This window comes from Rattus rattus, chromosome 4 (assembly GCF_011064425.1).
Source record: "Rattus rattus isolate New Zealand chromosome 4, Rrattus_CSIRO_v1, whole genome shotgun sequence".
NCBI lineage: Eukaryota > Metazoa > Chordata > Mammalia > Rodentia > Muridae > Rattus > Rattus rattus.
In genome coordinates this window covers 115,625,036-115,646,166 of record NC_046157.1, presented here as the reverse complement: position 1 = coordinate 115,646,166, position 21,131 = coordinate 115,625,036, and the positions used below count along the sequence as shown (strand labels likewise).

The window sequence follows — 21,131 nt, the reverse complement described above, 5'->3', positions numbered from 1 at the left end:
TTCCCCAGCAGCCACCCACCCCATGGTCCGAGACTAGTCTCCCTGCCCTGGCTCAAAAGACATTTTTAGTTTTGCTATGAGAGAGCTTTGACCACTGTCTGCCTCTTGATTCAAGTTTGCTCCCATTTGATGGTCGATGCCCATTTACCGTTCTCTCTTACAGTTAAACTTGTCATCCCCTGGGTCGACATCCAGAAGTTGGAGCGAACATCCAATGTCTTTCTCACGGACACCATCCGGATCACTACACAGAATAAGGAGCGAGACTTCTCCACGTTTCTGAACCTGGACGAGGTCTTTAAGATCATGGAGCAGCTGGCAGATGTCACGCTCCGGAGGCTGCTGGACAACGAGGTCTTTGATCTGGACCCTGACCTGCAGGAGCCTAGTCAGATCACCAAGAGGTAGGGCTTCGGCACCCAGGGGACCCTCAGTTGCTCAGGGGACCTGTGCCTGTCTCATCCTTCATAGGCATGAGCTTTTGACAGCCTTAGGTATATGGTTCCTCTACATCTCCCTAAACCATTGGCTCCAGGATCTCTGTGGGCATCCGACACACAGCTGTGCATGGCCCTGCTATGAAACACCGTAGCCTTTTCATATGGCTGATTCGGAAGCCGAGATGCTGTGTGGCATCTCTAGAGAACTGATCCTAATACAGCATCAATGCCATGTAAATAATTGTCATACTGTACTGTCTAGGGAAGAACACTGAGGAAAAGTGTGTGCATTTGGTACAGAGGGGGACATTTTTTCAATATTTGATTGATGGCTGCTGACTCCACGGATACAGAGCCTGCACACACTGAGGACAGATGTGCCAATGCATGTCTCAGTGGTGGTGACACTCACATTTGTCCCCGTGATCAATCTTTTCCTTCTTTATTGTATTCTTAGGTTGTGTTTTTGAGTGTGTGTGCTGCACACACATTACTGCGTGAACATGGAGGTCAAAGGACCACTTGAGAGAGAGTTAATTCTCTCTTCCACCCCATGGGTCCCTGGGATCAAATCGTGTGGTCAGAATGTCTATACCCACCAAGTCATCTGGTGGGTTCATCTCTGTGGCTAATCTTGGCAGGCAGAAGTGGAAATGGTGACTGTCATTATGCCTCCTCTCCTCTGTGTGGTAGATGTGGCTGTCTGGATCGAGGCCCCATTTTACTTCAAATATTTCAGCACATAGTGTGGGCATCCTCATGGTACAAGCTGGTTATTCACTTTATCAGTGAACATGAAGACCTTTATTTTTAAAAAGACTTATTTATTTTATGTATATGAGTACACTGTAGCTGTCTTCAGACACACTAGAAGAGGGCATCAGATCCCATTACAGATGGTTGTGAGCCACCATGTGGTTGCTGGGAATTAAACTCAGGACCTCTGGGAGAGCAGTTAGTGCTCTTTACCGCTGAACCAAGACATTTTATTTTTAATGGCGCTGAGCATTCACCTCGGTGCATGCTGGCTAGGGATGTGCTCTGTCACCAAGCCAGTCCTCTTGTCAGGTTGCGTCCTCTGGGGCGGGGTGGGTATCAGGACAGCTGGACTATTTTGATTCCTTTACCTATGGAGCCCACAGTCTTTGGGTTTATTTAGTTTGACTACACCTGACAGGTTTTGCGGTGACCTTGTGAGGTAGTTCTTTAGGTTGTTGCTCTAAACAAGTTCAGCTTCATCACCTGAAGCTCAGAGCCTGATTGAGCCTGATTGGTTTGGGGCTTTGCGGATCTTGGCAGGTAAGTGTGGCAAAGGTCAAAAGGTGACCATTGAGAAACAGGAGCTTGCTGTACGGCCTGGTTAGGAGTTCTTTATGTGGTTATGGACCCACTTCCTATAGTCTGGATGCTTCATTTTCATAGCGAACTGCATGCAGCAAACTGTAAGTGTGCACACAGTAGCTTTAGTTGTGCTCATGTCCCATCCGGTTGCCACCATTGTCCCCCTGCAGAACGATTCTGCTACCCACATTCATCCCCTGCTGATCTCTAACTGCCCCAGCTGCCCGCTCTGCTCTGGGAAGCTGGGCAGGTCCCTTATTAAGGTAAATTCTTGAGCTGTGCATTTGCAGAAGACTCATTCCACTTAATGTCTTCAAGGTTCAGCCATCTGTGGGATGGGCGTGTGTGTGTACACGTGTGCATCAGAGGACAACTTTAGGTGTGGCATTTTTCAGGAACACCATCTGGCTTTGTGTGTGAGACAGGCTCTCACCGCCCTGGAGCTCGTCAGGAGGGCTAGGCTGGTTTGATAGGGAGCCTCAGGGACCTAGCAGTGGGTGGTAAGGGTGTGTCACCATGCCCAGCTGCTTAATGTGGGTTCTGAGGATCTGTCTCAGTTCACCATGCTTTCACACCAAGCTCCTTAGGACTGAACCTCACCCCATCCTTCTCAGACTTCACTGCAGGACTAAGTCATGTCCTCTCACCTGCTGGTGATTACCCTAGGCCATGGCTTACTGGGCCATGTCTCTGCCTCTTGGGTTTCTTTCTCTCTCTCTCTCTCTCTCTCTCTCTCTCCCTCCCTTCCTTCCTTCCTTCCTTCCTTCCTTTCTTTCTTTCTTTCTCTCTTTTTTTTGTGTGTGTGGTTGTTTGTTGTTGTTTTAGTTTTCTGTTTTAATATTCCTATCCATCTTCCTTTCGGCTGAAGACATAGAAGCTATGGTTTTTCCTGAGAGCCTGGTACTGTGGTGCCAGTTTCCTTGGCATTGCTATCAGCTTTCTCTCATGATGCAGGCTGAGCACACAGGACCTGAAAAAAATACGTGAAGGCCCTGAAATCCAGCGTTAGAGCATGGGGAGGGTGGAACGCCAGGTTAGCAATGTTCAACCCATAACATCCATGCAAATATCCCTTTTAAAAGACACAAAAATTTGTCATACTCTGTCCCAGTCATTTTACATAGAGAACACTCGGTCTGTATTAAGTTTCTTCAAAACTCCACAGGCTAATGTTGGGCGATAGAACGTTTTTAAAGAAAGTGAAGATGGGTTATTTCTCACACAGCCGTCTTCTCCAGACATTCTGGGGAGGCGCTCTGTAAGTGGGGGTGTGCTCAGGGAGACTCCCCATCGCTTCTTGCTGTATGCATCGTTTTAGACTCATCATTGTTAGGAGCGAGGCACTAACCCTAACTGTTCTTTTGGGGGTGACATTCCAGGTACTTTCATATGATTTGAGTTGCCTCTGATGAGGGGAGAAGTTTCTTTCTTTTTTTTTTTTTTTTTAAAGATTTATTTATTTACTATATATAAGTACACTGTAGCTGTTTTCAGACACACCAGAAGAGGGCATCGGATCTCCTTACAGATGGTTGTGAACCACCATGTGGTTGCTGGGATTTAAACCCAGGACCTCTGAAAGAGCAGTCGGTGCTCTTAACCACTGAGTCATCTCTCCAGCCCCCCCCCCTTTTTTTCCTTTTCTTTTTTTTTCGGAGCTGGGGACGGAACCCAGGGCCTTGGGCTCGCTAGGCAAGTGCTTTACCGCTGAGCTAAATCCCCAACGCCCGAGAAGTTTCTTGTGAGAAAAATGTGCCCCTCTCTTTCTCTCCTCTCCTCTCCTCTCCTTCCCTCCCCCTTCCCCCCCCATCTGTCCCCCTCAGAGCTGTTTTCCCATTTGCTGATGCCCAGCCTCAGGTGTTTGCTTGCTACCCCTCCCCTACAGTCTTTACAGCCACCTAGGAGAAAAGAGCGAAAAAGAGAACAGAGCTCAAAAAGAGCAAACCGTGCTTCCATCCACGTAGCCTCTGAAAATCTACCAGGGGCCTGGCTCAGTGGGTAAGAGAACTGTCTGCTCTTCCAGAGGTTCAATTCCCAGCAACCACATGGTGGCTCACGACCATCTGTACTGGGATCTGATGCCCTCCCTCTTCTGGTGTGTCTGAAGACAGTTGCAATGTACCATACATTATATAAATAAATAACTCTTTAAAAATGAAGAGCTGTGTTGGCAGAGCCCTGAAAATGACATGATTTGGGAATTGAATGAATAGTCCTTGCAAGCTGCCGGGCAAGGCTTGCTTTTGTTGTCTGTCCACTCTATGCCCTGCGCACGCGCTGGGCAGCCTTCCTGGTGTGCGTTAGTGTTGCTGGACAGAGTCTGAGAGTCTCCTAGGAGATGAGCCTCTGGGCCTGCCTGCTGGGTCATTGTGAAGAGCTAGGGTGGGGAGACACAGGATGGCGCTTTCTCTCGCTGTGACCCTGGACTGTGTAAGGTGGAGAGAGCTGCTTTAGCAGTGCCAGCGTTGACAGCAGTCATTCACATCCAGGGCTCCGAGTATCTCCACGTCCTCCTGCTCCCCCAACCTGGCACCACTAGAGGGAAGAGAAGGGAGCAGAGGAATGTGGGGATGGCCAGCAGGTGAATGTCCAAGGCTGGACCCAGGGCCCGAACAGGCTCTGGTCTCCAGCAGCATTCCTACCTGTCCAGTACCTGGAAAGGGACTTTCTCTCCCAGAGAAAGGTCTAGTTGCCTGCCCCTGGACTGGTTCCCATCAGGAACTTTTGTCATGGAGACCAGGCCTGTGGGTATAAACAGGTAATGACTCAGGCCCCTTGGCACCCTGCCTAGAGGCAGATTTTAAAGTTTAGGAAAACAGTCTCCCCAGCTCAGAGCCAGACTAGCTGGAATACCTGATTCCCAGCCCCCAGCTCTCTCCTTGATCCATTCTCACTTCCCTTCCCAGATGACTGCTTTCCAGTGGTGACCCCTAGAGTCAAAGGCCTAGGTTACAGAGTATCCGTTTACCTGTTAGTCACCTCAGAGCTATGGTCCTTCCACTGGGTGCTTGGCAGAGAGGAGGGGATGGCCTAGCCTGCCTGGTGCAAAGAGGACCTGGATCCCATATCCTCAGCAGAGCCCTGGAGGTAGGGCCATGTTGGAGAGGGAGGATGCTGCCTGGGCCGTAGGAGTGCATTGGATAAGCTGATCTGAAATTCCCAAACAAAAAATGTTTATCCCAAAGTTAGGGTGTGGTCAGAATTCCAACCAGTTTGTATAGAGGGAGGTCAGGGGAGCCTGGAGAGGCAATGAAGGGCGAGCCTCTTCCGGTCTCCTGCAGGTTGACTACTGGGATGATTACTTTTCTCCTCGTAGTTGCTAGGCTGTGTCTCCTCAGTGGCCAGCCCCTGCTTCTGCCCTTCTATCTCTACAGACCTCTTCAGCCTCAGCCCACCTAGCCAGTCCCTTCTGCTGCTCTTCTCCCTTGGCCCCATCAGAGTGCCCACTTCTCATCGTCTGATCAGAGCAAGCCCTGTGCTGGGAACAGGAAGACTGCAAGGAGCGTGTCAGTCCCACTGGGCAAGAATAAGACAAGGACCACAAATTTTGAGCCAAATGTGAAGCAAGCTTTATTAAATACCTGGCCAGGTCTCTTGGGATGCCTAGCGTATGTACCCAGTTTACACTAGTGTTAGGAGCTTATAAACCCACAAAGCTAAGTACTTCCTGCCTGCGTTCAGTCAGGTGGAAGCATACATCCTGATGTGCTTACACACCTATGTGTGATCAAACACACCTCATGTGCAACTGATGCAACCACAATTGTTTATGGACACAGCATGAACAGCTCCCGGCATTTCAGGGAGCTTTCTGTCTTTGAGCAAGTAGGAGTCACAGGTTAGAGCAGTGGCTCTCAACCTTCCTAATGCTGCTACCCTTCATGTTGTGGTGACCCCCCAACCATAACATTATTCTCATTGCTACTTCATAGCTATAATTTTGCCTCTGTTATGAATCATAATGTAAATGTATCTGTGTTTTCCCAATGATCTTGGCCAACTGCTGTGAAAGGTCATTCAACAACTCCACAGGTTGAGAACCGCTGGGTTAGCGACATATTTGTCTTATAGATCTCTTAAGCACAGTGAGTTAAACTTAAAACATAATGTTAGCTGTTACAAAAGAGGCATCTTTCAAGGGAAGAACCGCCGCCCCTCACCTTCCCACCTCCACAGACTCTGGGCTGCTCCAGGAGGCACCACGACCAAGCCCTGCTCTCTTGAGAGCCTGTGTGGATGGTTTTCTCAGAAGCCACCTTTGCGGAAGTGTGCTGACTCCTCACCTGGACCCACAGCTGAGTAGATGCAGGAGGAGAGCCTAACCTATGCCTTCTCTTTTGTCTGAACTTGGGTTGAAGGTGCAGGGATTAGGTGGTGTTCGGGACAGCCCCTCACAAGACAGAGGGCCCTGCCCACAGGAAGGGCCATTATACCTGAGGCAGAGGCTGCTCTCTAGAGTAAAAATAGTCACCTTCTAGCTGGCAATACCCTCATCCCCTTCAGCTTCAAGAACTTCTTTCCAGTGACCTGCAGGATGAGAACTGGGGGAAGGTGGGAGAGGTCACTCCTTCCTGCCCCAGGCCTCCCTTCTCCATAAGCTGGAGCTCATGGTAGTACTCTGAAGATGGACTTGGGGGTCACTGGACCCCCTTATCTGTTCCTCTTTGCAGCGTGGATGTCTTGAATAATCTGCCTTTCACCATCCCTTGTGTCTTAGGGTTTCATTGCTGTGAAGAGACACCATGACCATGGCAACTCTAAGGACATCGTTTAATTGGGGTTGACTTACAGCTCAGAGGTGCAGTCCATTGTCATCATGGTGGAGAATCAAGGCAGCATCCAGGCAGCAGAAGTGAACAGGCTCAGCTGCTTCTCTGAGGGCTGCTCCTGTCAGACTACTACTGCTTTTTTCTGTAATGGGCATGTCGGGGTGGGAGGTTGAATTTAGCTTTTTGGTCCACGGATGCCCAAGCTCTGGCCTTGACAGTTCTGGCTATGTTCTTGGTGAACACACATTTGGAAAGGGACTCTTCTATGTGGACGGGGACACCGAGGAAAAGCGGCATCTGCCCTTGGAGCCCTGTTCCTATGTTGTTAATCTTTGCATTTCCCAGACACATAGGAGTGCCCTGTTGAGGCAAGCTGACAGCGTAGGACCCACTGTGACCTTTCTGAACCCAGGTGGAACAAGTCACGATCAGTCAGGTGTCCAGGTGTCCTATATTGGATATGGCTATATGGCTATATGGCTATATGGCTATATGGCTAGAGATCTTGACTGCTGAGCTAAGGAAGGAGCTAGGCTGGCCCAGCCTGTCACTCAGCCAGAGCTTGTGGCAGCTGCTGATACCCAGCTGCATCCTGTGTGGCCTGAGTAAGCAGATGAGGTGAGAGTTGGTTGGGCTGTCAGCTCAGATGCAGCTCTCCTGTACAGGATTCCAGAGGAGGGTTGCTGGGGGAAGAGAGAGGGGGAGAAATCTGGTTTTGGCACATGTGTCTGATCCAGGGAGGGGCATCTAGTCCAGACTAAGTAAATTCTGGGTTTGTGGGGAAAGTAATACATTCTTTGGCTCTAAATTTTGGGGATTAAGTTTCTAAGTTCCTGAAGTGTTAGGAATGGAAGCTAACTTTAATAAAGGTGTGCATGGAGACTAGATCTAGAACCTTCTGGTTTGCATCTCCTGCTACTGGGGCAGTGTCCACCCTTACAGGTGCTTCTTCAGAGGCTGTTAGCCTGAGCTGGCTGTTGTGTCCCAAGTATTAGCTCGTGACTGCTGTGTGCTGGCCTGTCTGTAGAAGGAAGGATTGGGAGGCCCCATGGTGGCCCTACTGTTAAGGTCCAGATTCTAGCTCTCCTTACCCTCACAGCTGGAATGCACACAAACCTTAGGCTAACAGACCCCCTCCTTCCCTGATGCCAGCCAGGAATCCGAGATAGCCTAAATCCCAGGCTGTGCTATGGTCATGTGGTACAGCACCTCCTCCCTCCTCTAAAGGGAGGGGCCCCTTACTCGCCCTGTTGGCCTACACTGTCTTCAAAGTCTCCACCATACTGCCGTCTGTCTGTCTGTCTGTCTGTCTGTCTGTGGCATTAAGGCTTCTTTACTAAATCTCACCAAAAAAAGACAGTCCTCCTTAGTGTCACTTGAGTCACTCGAGTTTGGGGTTTACCCCAAACCTTTCATCTGAGAAGGAAGTGGCCAAACACTCCCTGCCTGAGAGGATGGGCTAATGATGACCCTCACACGGAGCTGGCTTCTTACTACACAGGACCCTGTTGATGTCTAAGCTGTCCTGGAATAATGTAAAGATTTGTCAGCTGGACTCAGGCTGCGGTCTCTGTGTCTGGCCCCATACTCAGCATATTTAAGCTTCATCCACACTGCCACATGTATCAGTGCCTTTCTCCTGCCTTGTGGCTGAGTAGTCTCCATCTAATTAAAGGGACATGCCACATTTTATTTAGCTGTTCATGAGTTGATGGATATCTGGGCCAGTTTTGTTATTATTAGCATTAACATTAGCATGTGATTTGTTAGCAGACCCTTGTTTGTGGGTCCCCAGGAGTAGAATTTCTGGGTAAATGGTGACCTGCAGGACCCTTCAGAGAGACTGGTTTCCTACAGAAACCACATCATTTTACAGGCCTGCCAGAAGTGTGCAAAAGCTCCGATTCCCCAGATCCTGGGCAGCACTCAGTGTCTTAGGGTTTTATTGCTGTGAAGAGGCACCATGACCAAGGCAACTCTTACAATGGAAAACATTTCATTGGGGCTGACTTACAGGTTCAGAGGTTCAGTCCATTATCATCATGGCAGGAAGCATGGCAGCCCAGGCAGACATGGTGTAGGAGAAGGAGATGAGAGTTCTACATCTTGATCCTCAGGCAGCAGAGGGAGACTGTGTCCACACTGGGCATAGTTTGAGCATATGAGACGGCAAAGCCTACCCTCACAGTGACACACTTCCTCTAGCAGACCACACCTATTCCAACAAAGTCACACCTTCTAAAATGCCACTCCCTATGGGCCAAGTATTCAAACACATGAGTCCATGGGGCCATTCCTATTCAAACCACCATACTTAAAAGAGTAACCTGACTTTTTGATATTTACATTTTAATGCCATTTGGGAGTCATACCAAACAAGTCAGGCATGCTTATTTCTTTTAAGATGTATGATGTATGGGTGCCTTGCCTGCACATGGATGTCTATGCACCACATATGTGCTTTGTGCTTGCAGGGGCCATAAGAGGGCACTGGATCCTTCCTGGAACTAGAATTACAGACAAGTGTGAGGCACCATGGGGGTACTAGGAATGGAACCTGGGTGCTCTGGAAGAGCAGCCTATGCTTTTAACCTGTGGGCTTTCTGTCCAGCCCCCAGGAATGTACATCCTGATTCCTGAGATTGTGCAGTTATTTCTGTGTGGGCTCAGTATGCTCTGCTTGCTCCAGTGATTGGCAGTGAACTTGGAGCCTGGAGACTGACTGGGAAATGCAGCCTGTCTGCACGCCCTTGCTGTCCGGCTGGACCAGTTGGGCGTTGAGGTATTTTTCTCTATGAGCGCGTATGTTCACTCCCCTTCTCTTCCCTATCGCTCCCCAGGGACCTGGAGGCCAGAGCGCAGAATGAGTTCTTCCGGGCTTTCTTCAGGCTGCCAAGGAAGGAGAAGCTGCATGCTGTGGTAGACTGTTCCCTCTGGACACCCTTCAGTCGCTGCCACACGGCCGGGAGGATATTCTCCTCTGACAGCTACATCTGCTTTGCCAGCAGAGAGGATGGCTGCTGTCATGTTGTGCTTCCCCTGAGAGAGGTAGCTCTCACCCATGCTGCCTGCTTTGTGCTCCTGAAGCTCACCCTTTGCCATCTGGGCCCTGAGTCTGTTTTATGTTGCTCAGACAAAACACTCGAGGCCAGATAAACTTATGAAGAGAAGAGGTTTAGCTCACAAGAGAATGGTGCTATGTTAGGGCTTGGAACTGGTCAAGGCCTTATCAGAAAAGGGTGATGCAGTGGCTGGAGATACCACATGGTCAAACAGAGAGCAGAGGCCAGTCCCGTTGCTGTTTGCGGTGACCTAATTTCTGACAACTAACTGAGGTCTCCTGAGAACTGTATTAGTCCTTTCTGAGGGAAACGTTCCCAGTGGCCCAACCACACCAACTAGGCCCCACCACCAGTAACCCCAGCTCCACTTACTCCAGCCTCACAGGGACTATGCTTCTTGCTGGTGAGCCTCTGGGGTCCCGTGGAAATCCTATCAAACACAGCCTCTCTGCTGCTGCTGTGACGGGGCAGGGCTTTATCCTGAAGGCGGCCCTCTGGCTTTGTGAGGAGCGGGACCTGAGTCGCTCACTCCTAGGATGGCCGTGGCTCTTCTGGTGGTGCCTTAGCTGCCCAGAAGGGCTGGGTAAAGAGAGCATTCCATCCTCCTCTTCCTCATTGGTGAAGAGTGTGCTGGGGAATTAGAGCTCTCCAAGATCTCTCAGGAATGAGTTCTCTCCTCTCACCTTCCCCCAAGAGAGAAGCAACCTGTAAAAAGTGTCACCTGGAGAAACCAAATGGCAAATTCCTTGGTTCACGCACACTCCTAAAACTTTGGCTTAAAAACTTTAAGTATGAGTTGGGTCCCTTCTTCCTGTAAAATTTCATAATTCTGGAGGTAAGAGGCAACATGAGCTTCTGTCCGGATATGGAGTTCAGTCCTTTGGTTTCAGGCACCTTAGCACCAGGACCCTGACCCCGGGGACCACGGGAGTCTGGCTGCTTGTGTGCCTGTCCTGAACATGATTGCTAAAAGGCTCAGCTCCTCACCCCGGTGATCTCTGATCTCCATGTTGTTATTCTGCAGCTGACGTGCTATAAACAGGCAGCTATGAAAGCCAAGTCAGGTGCAGTCCCAGCTCTTGGGAGGCAGGGGCAGGCAGATTTCTATGAACTCAAGGCCAGCCTGGTCTACACAGTCAGTTCCAGACCCACTAGAGCTACATAGCAAAATCTTGTCTTCAAAAAGAAAAGTAAGCAATCCTGAACATGCATAACACAATTTATTCTCTTAACCACTGTTAGGTGTGCATTTCAGTGGCACCAAGTGTGTTCACAGTGTTACACAGACATCCTCGCTATCCTCTCCAGGGCGTCCATCTTCCCAACTTGAGACTCTGTCCCACTTAAGAGACTAAAGCTTTATGAATTTGGCTACTCAGGGTAGCTTGAGCAGATGGAGTCATATAGCATTCTTACTTTGTTTTGTTTTTAAGTGTGTGTGTGCATGCACATACATGTGAATGCAGTTGCCTCTAGAGGCCAGGAGATAGAGAGCATTGGCGACTCTGGAGTTGAAGTTACAGGCAGTTGTGAACCACTGGGAACTGAACTGGGGTTCTGGGCAAGAGCAGTGTTTGCCCCTGGCTGCCGAGCCACCTTTCCAGCCCGGCTAGGGCTAGTTATCTTTTATACGAGTGGCTTAGTCTGTGTATCACAGTGCCCTCAGGCTTTATCTAGGCTACAGTGTTTCTTTGGAGGCTGATTGCTACTTTGTGATCTGTTTGCTTAGCCACTCACCCTGTGAACAGAGCCTTGGGCTGCTGCCCCCTTGTGGCGATGACAGGTAATGCTGCCCAGGCCATTTTCCTGCTTTTGCAGAGCTCTGTCTGGATGTGGGTGTGATCGCACACCTGCGAGGCTCCTGTCTTGACTTTGTGTGTCTCTCTGTTTCAGGTAGTCAGCATTGAGAAGATGGAAGACACGAGCCTGCTGCCCAACCCCATCATTGTGAGCATCCGCAGCAAGATGGCCTTCCAGTTCATTGAGCTCAAGGACAGAGAAAACTTGGTAGAGGGCCTGCTGTTGAGACTGAAGCAGGTCCATGCCAACCACCCTGTGCATTATGAGACCTCACCAAGTGATGATGACATGGTAGGAGCCTTTACAGGGACAGCCTTCTGTGACACTTCTTGACCTCCGGGGATGGCCATGGTCTCCAAAGGGAGTGTTTAGAAAGACGGGCTGTGTGTGTGTGTGTGTGTGTGTGTGTGTGTGTGAGAGAGAGAGAGAGAGAGAGAGAGAGAGAGAGAGAGAGAGAGAGAGAGAGAGAGCGCGCACAAAAATATGCTGGAGACAGTCGGGCTGTGCATTAGTGTGACGTTACTTCTGATGGCTCTGGTGTTGAGTTGGGGGCTGCCTGGAGCAGAAGGGGGGGCCATGGGGGAATCACCTGCACCTTGGAAGGTTGACCAGGTGTCTCTGCATACTGCCTGGGTTGGAGAAGATGTGGCATCCCCATCTCCAGGTTAGAGGAGCAACGGGACCTTCATATACCTTGAAGCAGGCATCGATCGAGTTTTCAGGGTTGCTGGGGCTGATGCTCAGGGTGACTGTGATCTGATAGGAGAGAGAGAGTTTCTCATCCTAACACTGGAGAGATAGATACAGGAATGTACTTGGGTTTGCTGGGACATCATTAGCCGTGACTTCCATTAGGAAACTTGTTTTAATCTTTAAACTTCCATGTGTGTGTAATGAGTATATATGTACGCGTATATGTGGCCATATGTGCGTACATATGCATGCACTGGTGGCTGTAGGAATCATCCTGATCATTCATCCACCCGTTTGTTGAGCCAGCGTCTCCCGGTCAGACTCAGTGTACTGTCATGGTTACTCTTCCTAGCCGGCTTGCCCTGGGATCCCATCTCTGTCACACGAACCTGGCAATAAACGCAGGTTCTAGATACTCAGACTCTGGTCCCACACTTGGTTGGGGCCCTGTGTTTTGACTTTTAACTGACGCACAGTGCTGTCTACGCCTCTTCTCTTTAACTTGCAGGCTTCACCTGTGTTTTACTCAACAAGCATCTGCACCGACAAGTTTGGGGATCTTGAGATGGTGTCTTCTCAAAGTAGTGAAGAGAGAGAGAAGGAGAAGAGCCCCCTGCCACACCCCGAGCCCCTGACTGCCGACTTCCAGCAGTCTGGCAGCCAGAGTCCTGACTCCCGCTTGGTGAGTGAGATGCCCTGGAGCAGCAGCTCTGGGGAGTGGCCTGGCCTAGGTGGCTTAGGTGACTCTGAGTATCCATTGCTTCTCTTCCCTCTTCTTGTCCCAGACACCATAGGGAGGTGGCTCTTCTGCCCAGGGGACAGAGCTGCCCCTCTAGGTTTCTGGGTGTGCAATGAGTCTTCTGCCAGCCAGGCCTTCTGTGCATGCCTTTCTCATGGGGTTTTCTTTGCCCCTCGCTGTACCTGAAATTTACATTTTGCCCAGAGTGGCAGAATCCTGGAATCCATCTGTCTCTGCTGCCCCCCCCTTCCCGCCCCTGGACCACAACACTGAAATTCCTGGGTTTTTACCTGTGTGCTGGAGAGTCAAACTCAAGTCTTCATGTTTGCATTGCAAGCCCTCCTTAACCACAGACCCATTTCCCCAGGTCCTGTTGTTGCTTAATTCATAGTTGTTCTTTTTTAATAGGGAGGTAGGGGTCATATATAGTTGATAAATAGATTAAGAATGGGACTCTGGCTGGCAGGCAGGAAACCATGCTGCAGCCACAGGCCCAGGAGGTGGCCTTGGGCACTATAAACAAGCACTGCTTCCTAGATACCAGCCTTTAAAATCCAGACCAAATCTTCTTAATCGCTTTTACACAATGTGTTCAGCCATTCCTTGTCCGAATGACAAAAATGCTGGGTCTAGGGATATGTTACTCACGTTATTGAACAGTAATTATTACAAATAGTTTTTAATATCTTATAAAAGGCCCGGCGAACTATTCCTGACATAGGAAGTTTTAAAGGACTTTTAGAGAAGTAAATGTCCCCTCGTTCCTGACAGTGAGGGTGCGGGTTGGTGAGGAGGCTCAGTAGTTCAAGCACTTGTTCTTGCAGAGACCCCATCGTGGTTCATAACTTCCCCTAACTCCAGTCCCAGGGCATCCACACCTCCTCTGACCTCTGTGAGCACCAGGCATACACATGATGCATGTAGGCAAAAACACTTAGAAAAAATAAAATTTTTTTTAATAAATTGAAAATGTTTTTTTCCAGGTTTCAGTGTTCCTACTTTCTGTCAGGAAAAGAGGCATTACCCCAAATTCTCAATTGCACCCATCTCTCACATGCAGTCTGAACTGCTCCTGTCCTTGGTGGACGTGCCCTTGTTATGAACGGTGACTGTGTTCGCACAGACGTCTCCGCTAGGCTCCTTGGGGCTCAGTGCTGTTTGTCTGCATCCTGTATGCTTGGCAGCAGCTCACGCGTGTTCTGTGTGTGAAGTCTCTTTATCCCTGCTCTTCCTGTTGGTCCCCAATAAACAGAGACATTCTTTACCCTGTTACTGATTGTCCATGGGCTTCTTGTCATGTTAACAAACATCTCCATTTCCAGTCCCGGGAGCAGATAAAAATCAGTCTGTGGAACGACCACTTTGCAGAGTACGGCAGGACCGTGTGCATGTTCCGCACTGAAAAGATCCGGAAGCTGGTGGCCATGGGGATTCCCGAGTCTTTACGTGGAAGGCTGTGGCTGCTTTTCTCAGGTAGGTTTTGGTGTGTTTACACTTTGTAATCTTTGGAATAGACTCCGGAATGGCCTTCCTGTGAGCAGCACGTAGTCCTCCCTTTGTGGCTGCTGGGTGCTAGCTTAAGAGTCTTACAACAGTGTTTCCTGAGGCATGGGCTGTGGTGAGTGACTTTAGAAGCAGGAGCAGGCTTCTCCCCACCCACCAGGGATGATTTTGTCCTGTTAGGCCCAGGTGCCAGGCCAACAGAGGGCCCTGCCCTCTGTGGTGACTGACCCCTGTCAGGTGCTGTGGGCACATGGCTAGGAGCTGCTTCCCCATATGAGCCTGCTCTGCTGTGGGCACTGGTGAGGATCCAAAAGGCTGTGCCTGGGTACCATTCTGTCCCCGTTCACCCTTTCTGGGTGTCTGTCTTGGTTACTCCTCTGTTGCTGTGAAGAGACTCCATAGCCATCAGTTCAGTAAATTCCATTGGCTTGCTCCATGGCCATCATGGTGAGGTGCAGAGCAGCAGGAAGGCAAGCATGCGACTGGGGCAGCAGCTCAGAGCTCACATGTAATCTGCAGGCTACAGACAGTATACTGCACCTGGTGTGGGCTTTTGGAACCTCAGAGCCAACCCTAGTGACGTGACACACCTCCTGACACGGTCACACCCACTCTGACATGGCCATATCCCCTCTGTCATGGCCACACCTCCTAATCTTTTCTAACCGGTTCACCAAATATGTGAGCCTATGGGGGCCATTCTCATTTGAACCACTACACTGGGGCTAGAACCTTCCCTGGCCTTTCTTCACAGACGCCCTTGCTAGTGACCCCACTCCCACCCCCACATTATCTCTTTTCTCCCTCTTACATCAATTTGGTCCTGCCCCTTTCCTGTCCAAGAATCCTGCCCACATATCTTATGCTTAGCAGCAACTGCACAGCCCTGGCCTAGGCCAGCTTAGCCATGCTCCTTCAAGCTCCTCCTACTAGTGCCTGGCCCGTGACTGGGCAGGCACCCATCCTCCTGCTTCCCAGGGTGTAATAGTAACTTATTCACCTGCTCTAATTGTCATCTCCAAGGCTCACTGCCTCCTTCTGCTAGCCTAGGTCTAGTCCTGGAAGCTTCTAGCTCCATACAATCTAATCTAGGCCTAGGATGTTTTCAGCCTCTGAGACTTGCTGCTGAATAAACTCACTCTTTTTAGCTCTTTCTAAATTCTGGCTGGCTGGTCAACTCAGCTGTTCTGGCTTGAACTTCTCTCCAAACTGATTCAGTCTGGCTTCTCTGGGCTTCTCCTGAGTTGCTCTACTTGGCCTCATACTAACTCTGGTTACTTGTTTTAATCTGTTGGCTCCTTCTCATTCTCTGGCTCATTCTGCCTTTACCTGTGTCTAGCTTGGTCTCTCTTCAATCTGCCTCTTTACAGCTGTCCTGCTAACACTGCTTCCTCCTCCTCCTCCTGCTCTGCTCTCTCTTAAGTAACCTCTTTTCACTCTGTTCTCCTGAGAGTTAGGCAGATCCTATTCTGTCAGATCTCTCTGTTTGATCATGTTGCCTCTCAACTGCAAGCACAGCTGCTTCCTTCTACAAACTAACTTTACCTCCGTTGTTTGGGGTTATAGGTGTGTACCTAAGGGGTTAAACATCTGGACCTGAGCTTTCCTTTACCTTAAACTTGCTCTGTCCCTAGGCTGGCCTTGAACTCAGAGATCTGCTTGCCTCTCTCCGTTGGGATTAATGGTGTGTCTGTATTCCAGCAGATCACACAGACCTAGAAGGTCTTTGGATGTGATCTATTTCCAGAGCAGCCATGTTCTGAATTAAAATTTCTCTACACCCGCGTCTTCAGCAGCTGCCTGTCAGACACACACCATGGTGGCCCCACCTTTAAAACTTCTTGTGTGGGGCTGTTATGTTTCACACGGGATACAGGAATGGATAGGGCCGTTAGCTCATGAGGGACTGTCTGCTGGTGCTAGGGTTTGCCGTAGTGTTGAAGCAGCTGTCAGCCACCAGCTCATTACATGTGACAAACGCCTCATGACATGATTGCCACTGTGCTGGTGGGATGACAGTGCTCGCTGAAGAGGGGAGTTGAGGCACAGGACTGTTTTAGTCCTATTTAGAATTTAAAACCTTGCCTAACCTTGTTAGAATGGTATCCAGTTCTGCTCTCTCTCCCCTCGGAGGCCACCTTGTGTGTTCTGGGGCAGATCCCTGAGTAGGCAAATTCCTCATACCCACTGGTCATTTGCCTTTCGGCACCTGCCTGGTTGACGCCTGGCCTTGAGTCTGGGGTGGTGGCTAGCCTCCTCTAGGTTGTCCCTCTGGGGTGGTGGCTAGCCTCCTCTGGGTTGTCCCTGCTGGCTGCTGTGAGCTACTTGCCAGTGCTTTGCTAGCCTTAATCTGGGTTGTGCTTTCTCGTGCTCTTTGCACAGGGATAGTGACAATTTCTTGTTGAATTAACACAGGACAGTTGTATGTGGACTTGCTGCGGTGAATATTAAAAAACAAAAACAAAAACTGGTAACCTTTTAACCCTAGCTAGTGTGGATACCCATAGAGGCACATGGCACTTGGTTCCCTTTTGACCCGCTCTAGTGCTCGTACCTGTGGGGCTGCACGGCAAGTATGCTCAGGCGGTCCAAGAAGTGCTCCAGCATGGCACCTTGCCACACTGGTCTCTAGAGTCAGTTCCAGCACCCGTGGGGCTGCATGGAAGTAACCATAATTTATCTCTGGTTTTGTCTCTCCCAGCTGCTCTCTGCTAACTGTGGACTCTCTGGTCCCAGCTACCTGGCAAAAATCAAGACTTAACAAACTGCAACCCAACAATCAAATTTACATGTTAAATTCTCAATCCACAATGCATCCACACAATAAACCACAACCAATTGATAAGGATATAAACCGCCCACCTAGATAAGATAAATTTGCCTACAGAAATCCACCCCTTAAGAAATATACATAACTACATTGGCAACTCAAGACCACCCAGATCTGGGTCCTCCTTCTCCGCCTCCATCTTGATTCTCCCTCTCCTTCCCCTTCTCTCCTGCCTTACAAAAGCTTTGTTCCTGCCTCATTTTTTTACTGTCCAATCATGGCCTTGACCTAACTTGGGCCAGCCGTCACCTTCATATTGGACTTGTGTGTATCTGGGCAGTGCAGTTTTAAAAGCATTAATAACACAGCTGCTTCAGGTGCGTCTGGGAACACAGGTGCTCAGTGTGATGTGCTTTGTTACACAGCTGCACTCTGCCGGGTTTGTGGAGGGACCTTTGCCCTTGCTGGATAACATTAATTTTAAAAGAGCTACTTTCTTTCTTGTTGCTATTTTTGGGTCAGTCTGCCTGATAGTAGCCAGGCCTCAGAATGTCTTATGACAGTTATTGACACATTCCTCACCTGTCATGACATCATCATGATAGCCGTGTTCTTTTGAAATGTTGCTCTCCACTCCTCAGATGCTGTGACGGACCTGGCCTCACACCCTGGGTACTATGGGAATCTGGTGGAGCAGTCGTTAGGACGCTGCTGCCTGGTGACAGAGGAGATAGAGAGGGACCTGCACCGCTCTCTGCCTGAGCACCCTGCCTTCCAGAATGAAACTGGTATTGCTGCCTTGAGGCGGGTGCTGACAGCTTATGCTCACCGGAACCCCAAGATTGGATACTGCCAGGTGAAGTGGCATGAGTGGAGCCATGAGGATTCTGTTTTGTGTGTGCGATGGTCACCCCAGGCTTCTGCTCTGTTTCTGGCCGTCTAGACAAGCACCGTTCCCAGAATTGATATTCCAAAGTGCCTGGTCAAACAGGCTGATCATCTGGGAAGGGGGCTTTGGGGACGGATGCACACTGGAGGTGGAGTGGGATAACTAATTAGCCTTGAGACTGTTGCAGAGATCATAGGGTTGATGTGGCAGTGCACTCACGGAGAAAAGAGTGCTTTGGGGCAGTCACTTTCCTATTGGAATTGAGAAAGAGGTCTGCAAGCCATCTAAGTGGGAGGGTGCAGCTAGCAAGTGCCACATAATCCAGGGATTCAAACAACAACCCAGAAGGAGACTGAGTTAGAAGCCCTGACATTTGCAAATATAAGATTTAATTTTCTGGTAATCAACAGAGCCAGTGGGCAGTCAAAGTATATGCGTGTATCTCTGCTTTCCGAATGTATAGGAAATAGCTGGATTGATCCAAGCCTGAAGCTGTCTTCCAGCTAACCACGATGTAGACCAACTCAAGACCACTCTGCTTCTCCTGTCATGCTTAGGGAAGCTCTACCCTTTCGTAGTTCAAACCCAGGGCGTTTTGTGTGCATGCTGTGGATGTTCGTGTGGTATTATGTAGCCTGGGCACTAATGGTCCCCTTTCTGCCCCTCCATGCAATGCAGTCCATGAACATCCTGACCTCTGTGTTGCTGCTGTACGCCAAGGAGGAGGAAGCCTTCTGGCTGCTGGTTGCTGTGTGTGAGCGGATGCTGCCTGATTACTTCAACCATCGGGTGATCGGTAAACTGCCTCCCTCCTCCTCCTCCTCCTCCTCTTTCTCCTCTTTTTCTTACTCCTCCCATCCTCTTCTCATCCCTTGTTCCCTCCTCCTCCTCCATAGCTGGGGAGTGGTTCCTAAGCCTGGGGAGGACAGTCATTGTTATCCCGCTCATAACTTACCTCTGCTTTCCTCAGTCAAGTCTGCAACACACACACACACACACACACACACACCACACACCACACCACACCACACCCCACACCCCACACCACACACCACACCACACACCTACCTTTTAACTCAAGGAAATCCTCTTTTGTCATACAGGGAAATCCTCTCTTGTCATACAGGGAAATCCTCTCTTGTCATACTAACAAAGTAAAATCAGTAACTCCATGGATTGAAAAACCAGTGGATTGAAATAAATAGCTGATCTACAAGAGGGAAGGGAAAGTCCCCAGGTCGAGGAACACATCAGTGTAAAACATCAGGGACTGCATGGGTGCTGTGGCCTGGACAGGGAGAGGCAGTGCCCTCACAGAAGAAGACAGTGATAAAGCTTTCTTTGGGTTTATGTTGGTCCACTTTTTGTTACTTGGTGCTGGTCACATAAAAGACAGGTTGGTTGGCTCTGTTTTGAAGGTTCGAAGGGTCCAGCACTGCACAGAGAAGGTCAGGTGCGGGCTCCACAGTAGGGATGCACGTTGGAGCATGCACTCCCATTTCCAACTGGGAAGCAGAGTTAGGTGAAACATCCTTGCTCCTTTTCTTGCAGCCTTTGTGGGAGAACTGTCTTGTCCCCCTAAACCTGAGCACCTCTCCTACATCAAGGTGGACGATACTCTCAGGGGTACTTCTTAGTGATCCAGATGAGGCATCAAAGTGGTTTAAAGTTAGGGGAGCGGGGTGGGGTGTGCACACTTTGAATCCTAGTACTTGGGAGGCAGAGGCAGGAGGATTTCTGTGAGTTTGAGTTCAGCCTAGTCTGGACAGTGAGTTCCAAGCCAGCCAGAGCTATACCAGAGAGACCCTGCATTGAAAAAACTAAATAAATCTAACAAAATTAAGGTGGCTGGGCAGGCCAGTGGCCTTGTGGGTAAATGTACTGTGTTTTGGCATTGTGAACCGAGAGCGCTGACTCAGAATGTTGTTCTCTCACCTCCATGCATGCCCTCCACCACCTGCCTCTGCCTCTGCCTGTCTGTCTCTCTCATGCAATACATACAGACACACACACGTGTACATGAATAAATATAACTTAAAAGAGAAAGAAATTACGGTGTTAGTATAGGAACAAACAAACAAAAAAAAAAAACAAAAAAAACCAGGGAGATAGAGAATTTGGCGCCTGTCTGGCTGCAGGCCCTAATCGGGAAGCTGATTCTGTTGAAGACTGTTTTCTAAGAACTGAAGGATTTAGCTCAGTGGTAGAGCTCTTGCCTAGGAAGCGCAAGGCCCTGGGTTCGGTCCCCAGCTCCGAAAAAAAGAATCAAAAAAAAAAAAAAAAAAAAAGAACTGAAGGCTCCGTCAGCTTGTAGGAGTAAAACGTGGGATGGGAATGTGCGTGCTCAGGCTGTGTGTTATTTTGTATATGTGTGTGCCCTTTTTGGGCACCTGGCTCTCTCCTTTGCCCAAGTGGGCAGTGAGCAGCTGGCTTACTTCCCGTTTCACTTTGTTTTATGGGAGGAGTGTAGAATATTAAGAAGTGAGTTGTGGGGTTGGGGATTTAGCTCAGTGGTAGAGCGCTTGCCTAGGAAGCGCAAGGCCCTGGGTTCGGTCCCCAGCTCCAAAAAAAGAACCAAAAAAAAAAAAAAAAAAAAAAAGTGAGTTGTGGTATCACCAGAAGAAGCATTGTAAAGCCATTGGTTGCTAAATATTGCTATGAGACAGTTTGCGGTGACCGTGTGTGTGAGTGTGTGTGTGTGTGTGTGTGTGTGTGTGTGTGTGTGTGTGTGTGCATGTTGTATGCGTGTGACTGCTGTGCTGTGAGAAAAGAATGCACAGTTTAGAGCATACCCCTCACTACAGGTCACTTTGCTGCCTGTAGCTGGTTTCTGTCACCTACATTGATGTTGGCCTGCTCTGGAAGGACGTGTTTTGTGTCTGGCTTCCTTCATACACTGTCTGTGGCAAGCATCTGCCCTGGTGTATATAGGTAGTTTGCTCTGCTGTGTTGTAGACCTAGGTCCTTAGGTTGACTTGTTGCTGTGTTAGTCAATGTTCTTGGAGGAATAGAACTGACAGAGTGATGTATATTAGGGGACCCATTAGACTGGCTTACAGGATACAGTCTGACTAAGAGTGTTTAACAGTGGAGAGGCAGAGAATCCAGTGGTTTCTGGGTACATG

At 49.4% G+C, this 21,131-nt stretch overlaps 1 protein-coding gene across 2 annotated transcripts in view; it reads left to right on the top strand.

Moving 5' to 3' along the window:
- Positions 1–21,131, top strand: part of Tbc1d8 (TBC1 domain family member 8) — a 107,602-nt gene that overhangs the window by 74,946 nt on the left and 11,525 nt on the right. For both annotated transcript variants that reach the window (XM_032900985.1, XM_032900984.1), the window contains exons 5-11: positions 164–404; positions 9,391–9,598; positions 11,506–11,703; positions 12,614–12,787; positions 14,167–14,317; positions 17,759–17,973; positions 18,685–18,802. In XM_032900985.1, coding sequence (XP_032756876.1) covers positions 164–404; positions 9,391–9,598; positions 11,506–11,703; positions 12,614–12,787; positions 14,167–14,317; positions 17,759–17,973; positions 18,685–18,802 — 1,305 coding nt within the window. The remainder of the gene's footprint in view (positions 1–163; positions 405–9,390; positions 9,599–11,505; positions 11,704–12,613; positions 12,788–14,166; positions 14,318–17,758; positions 17,974–18,684; positions 18,803–21,131) is intronic.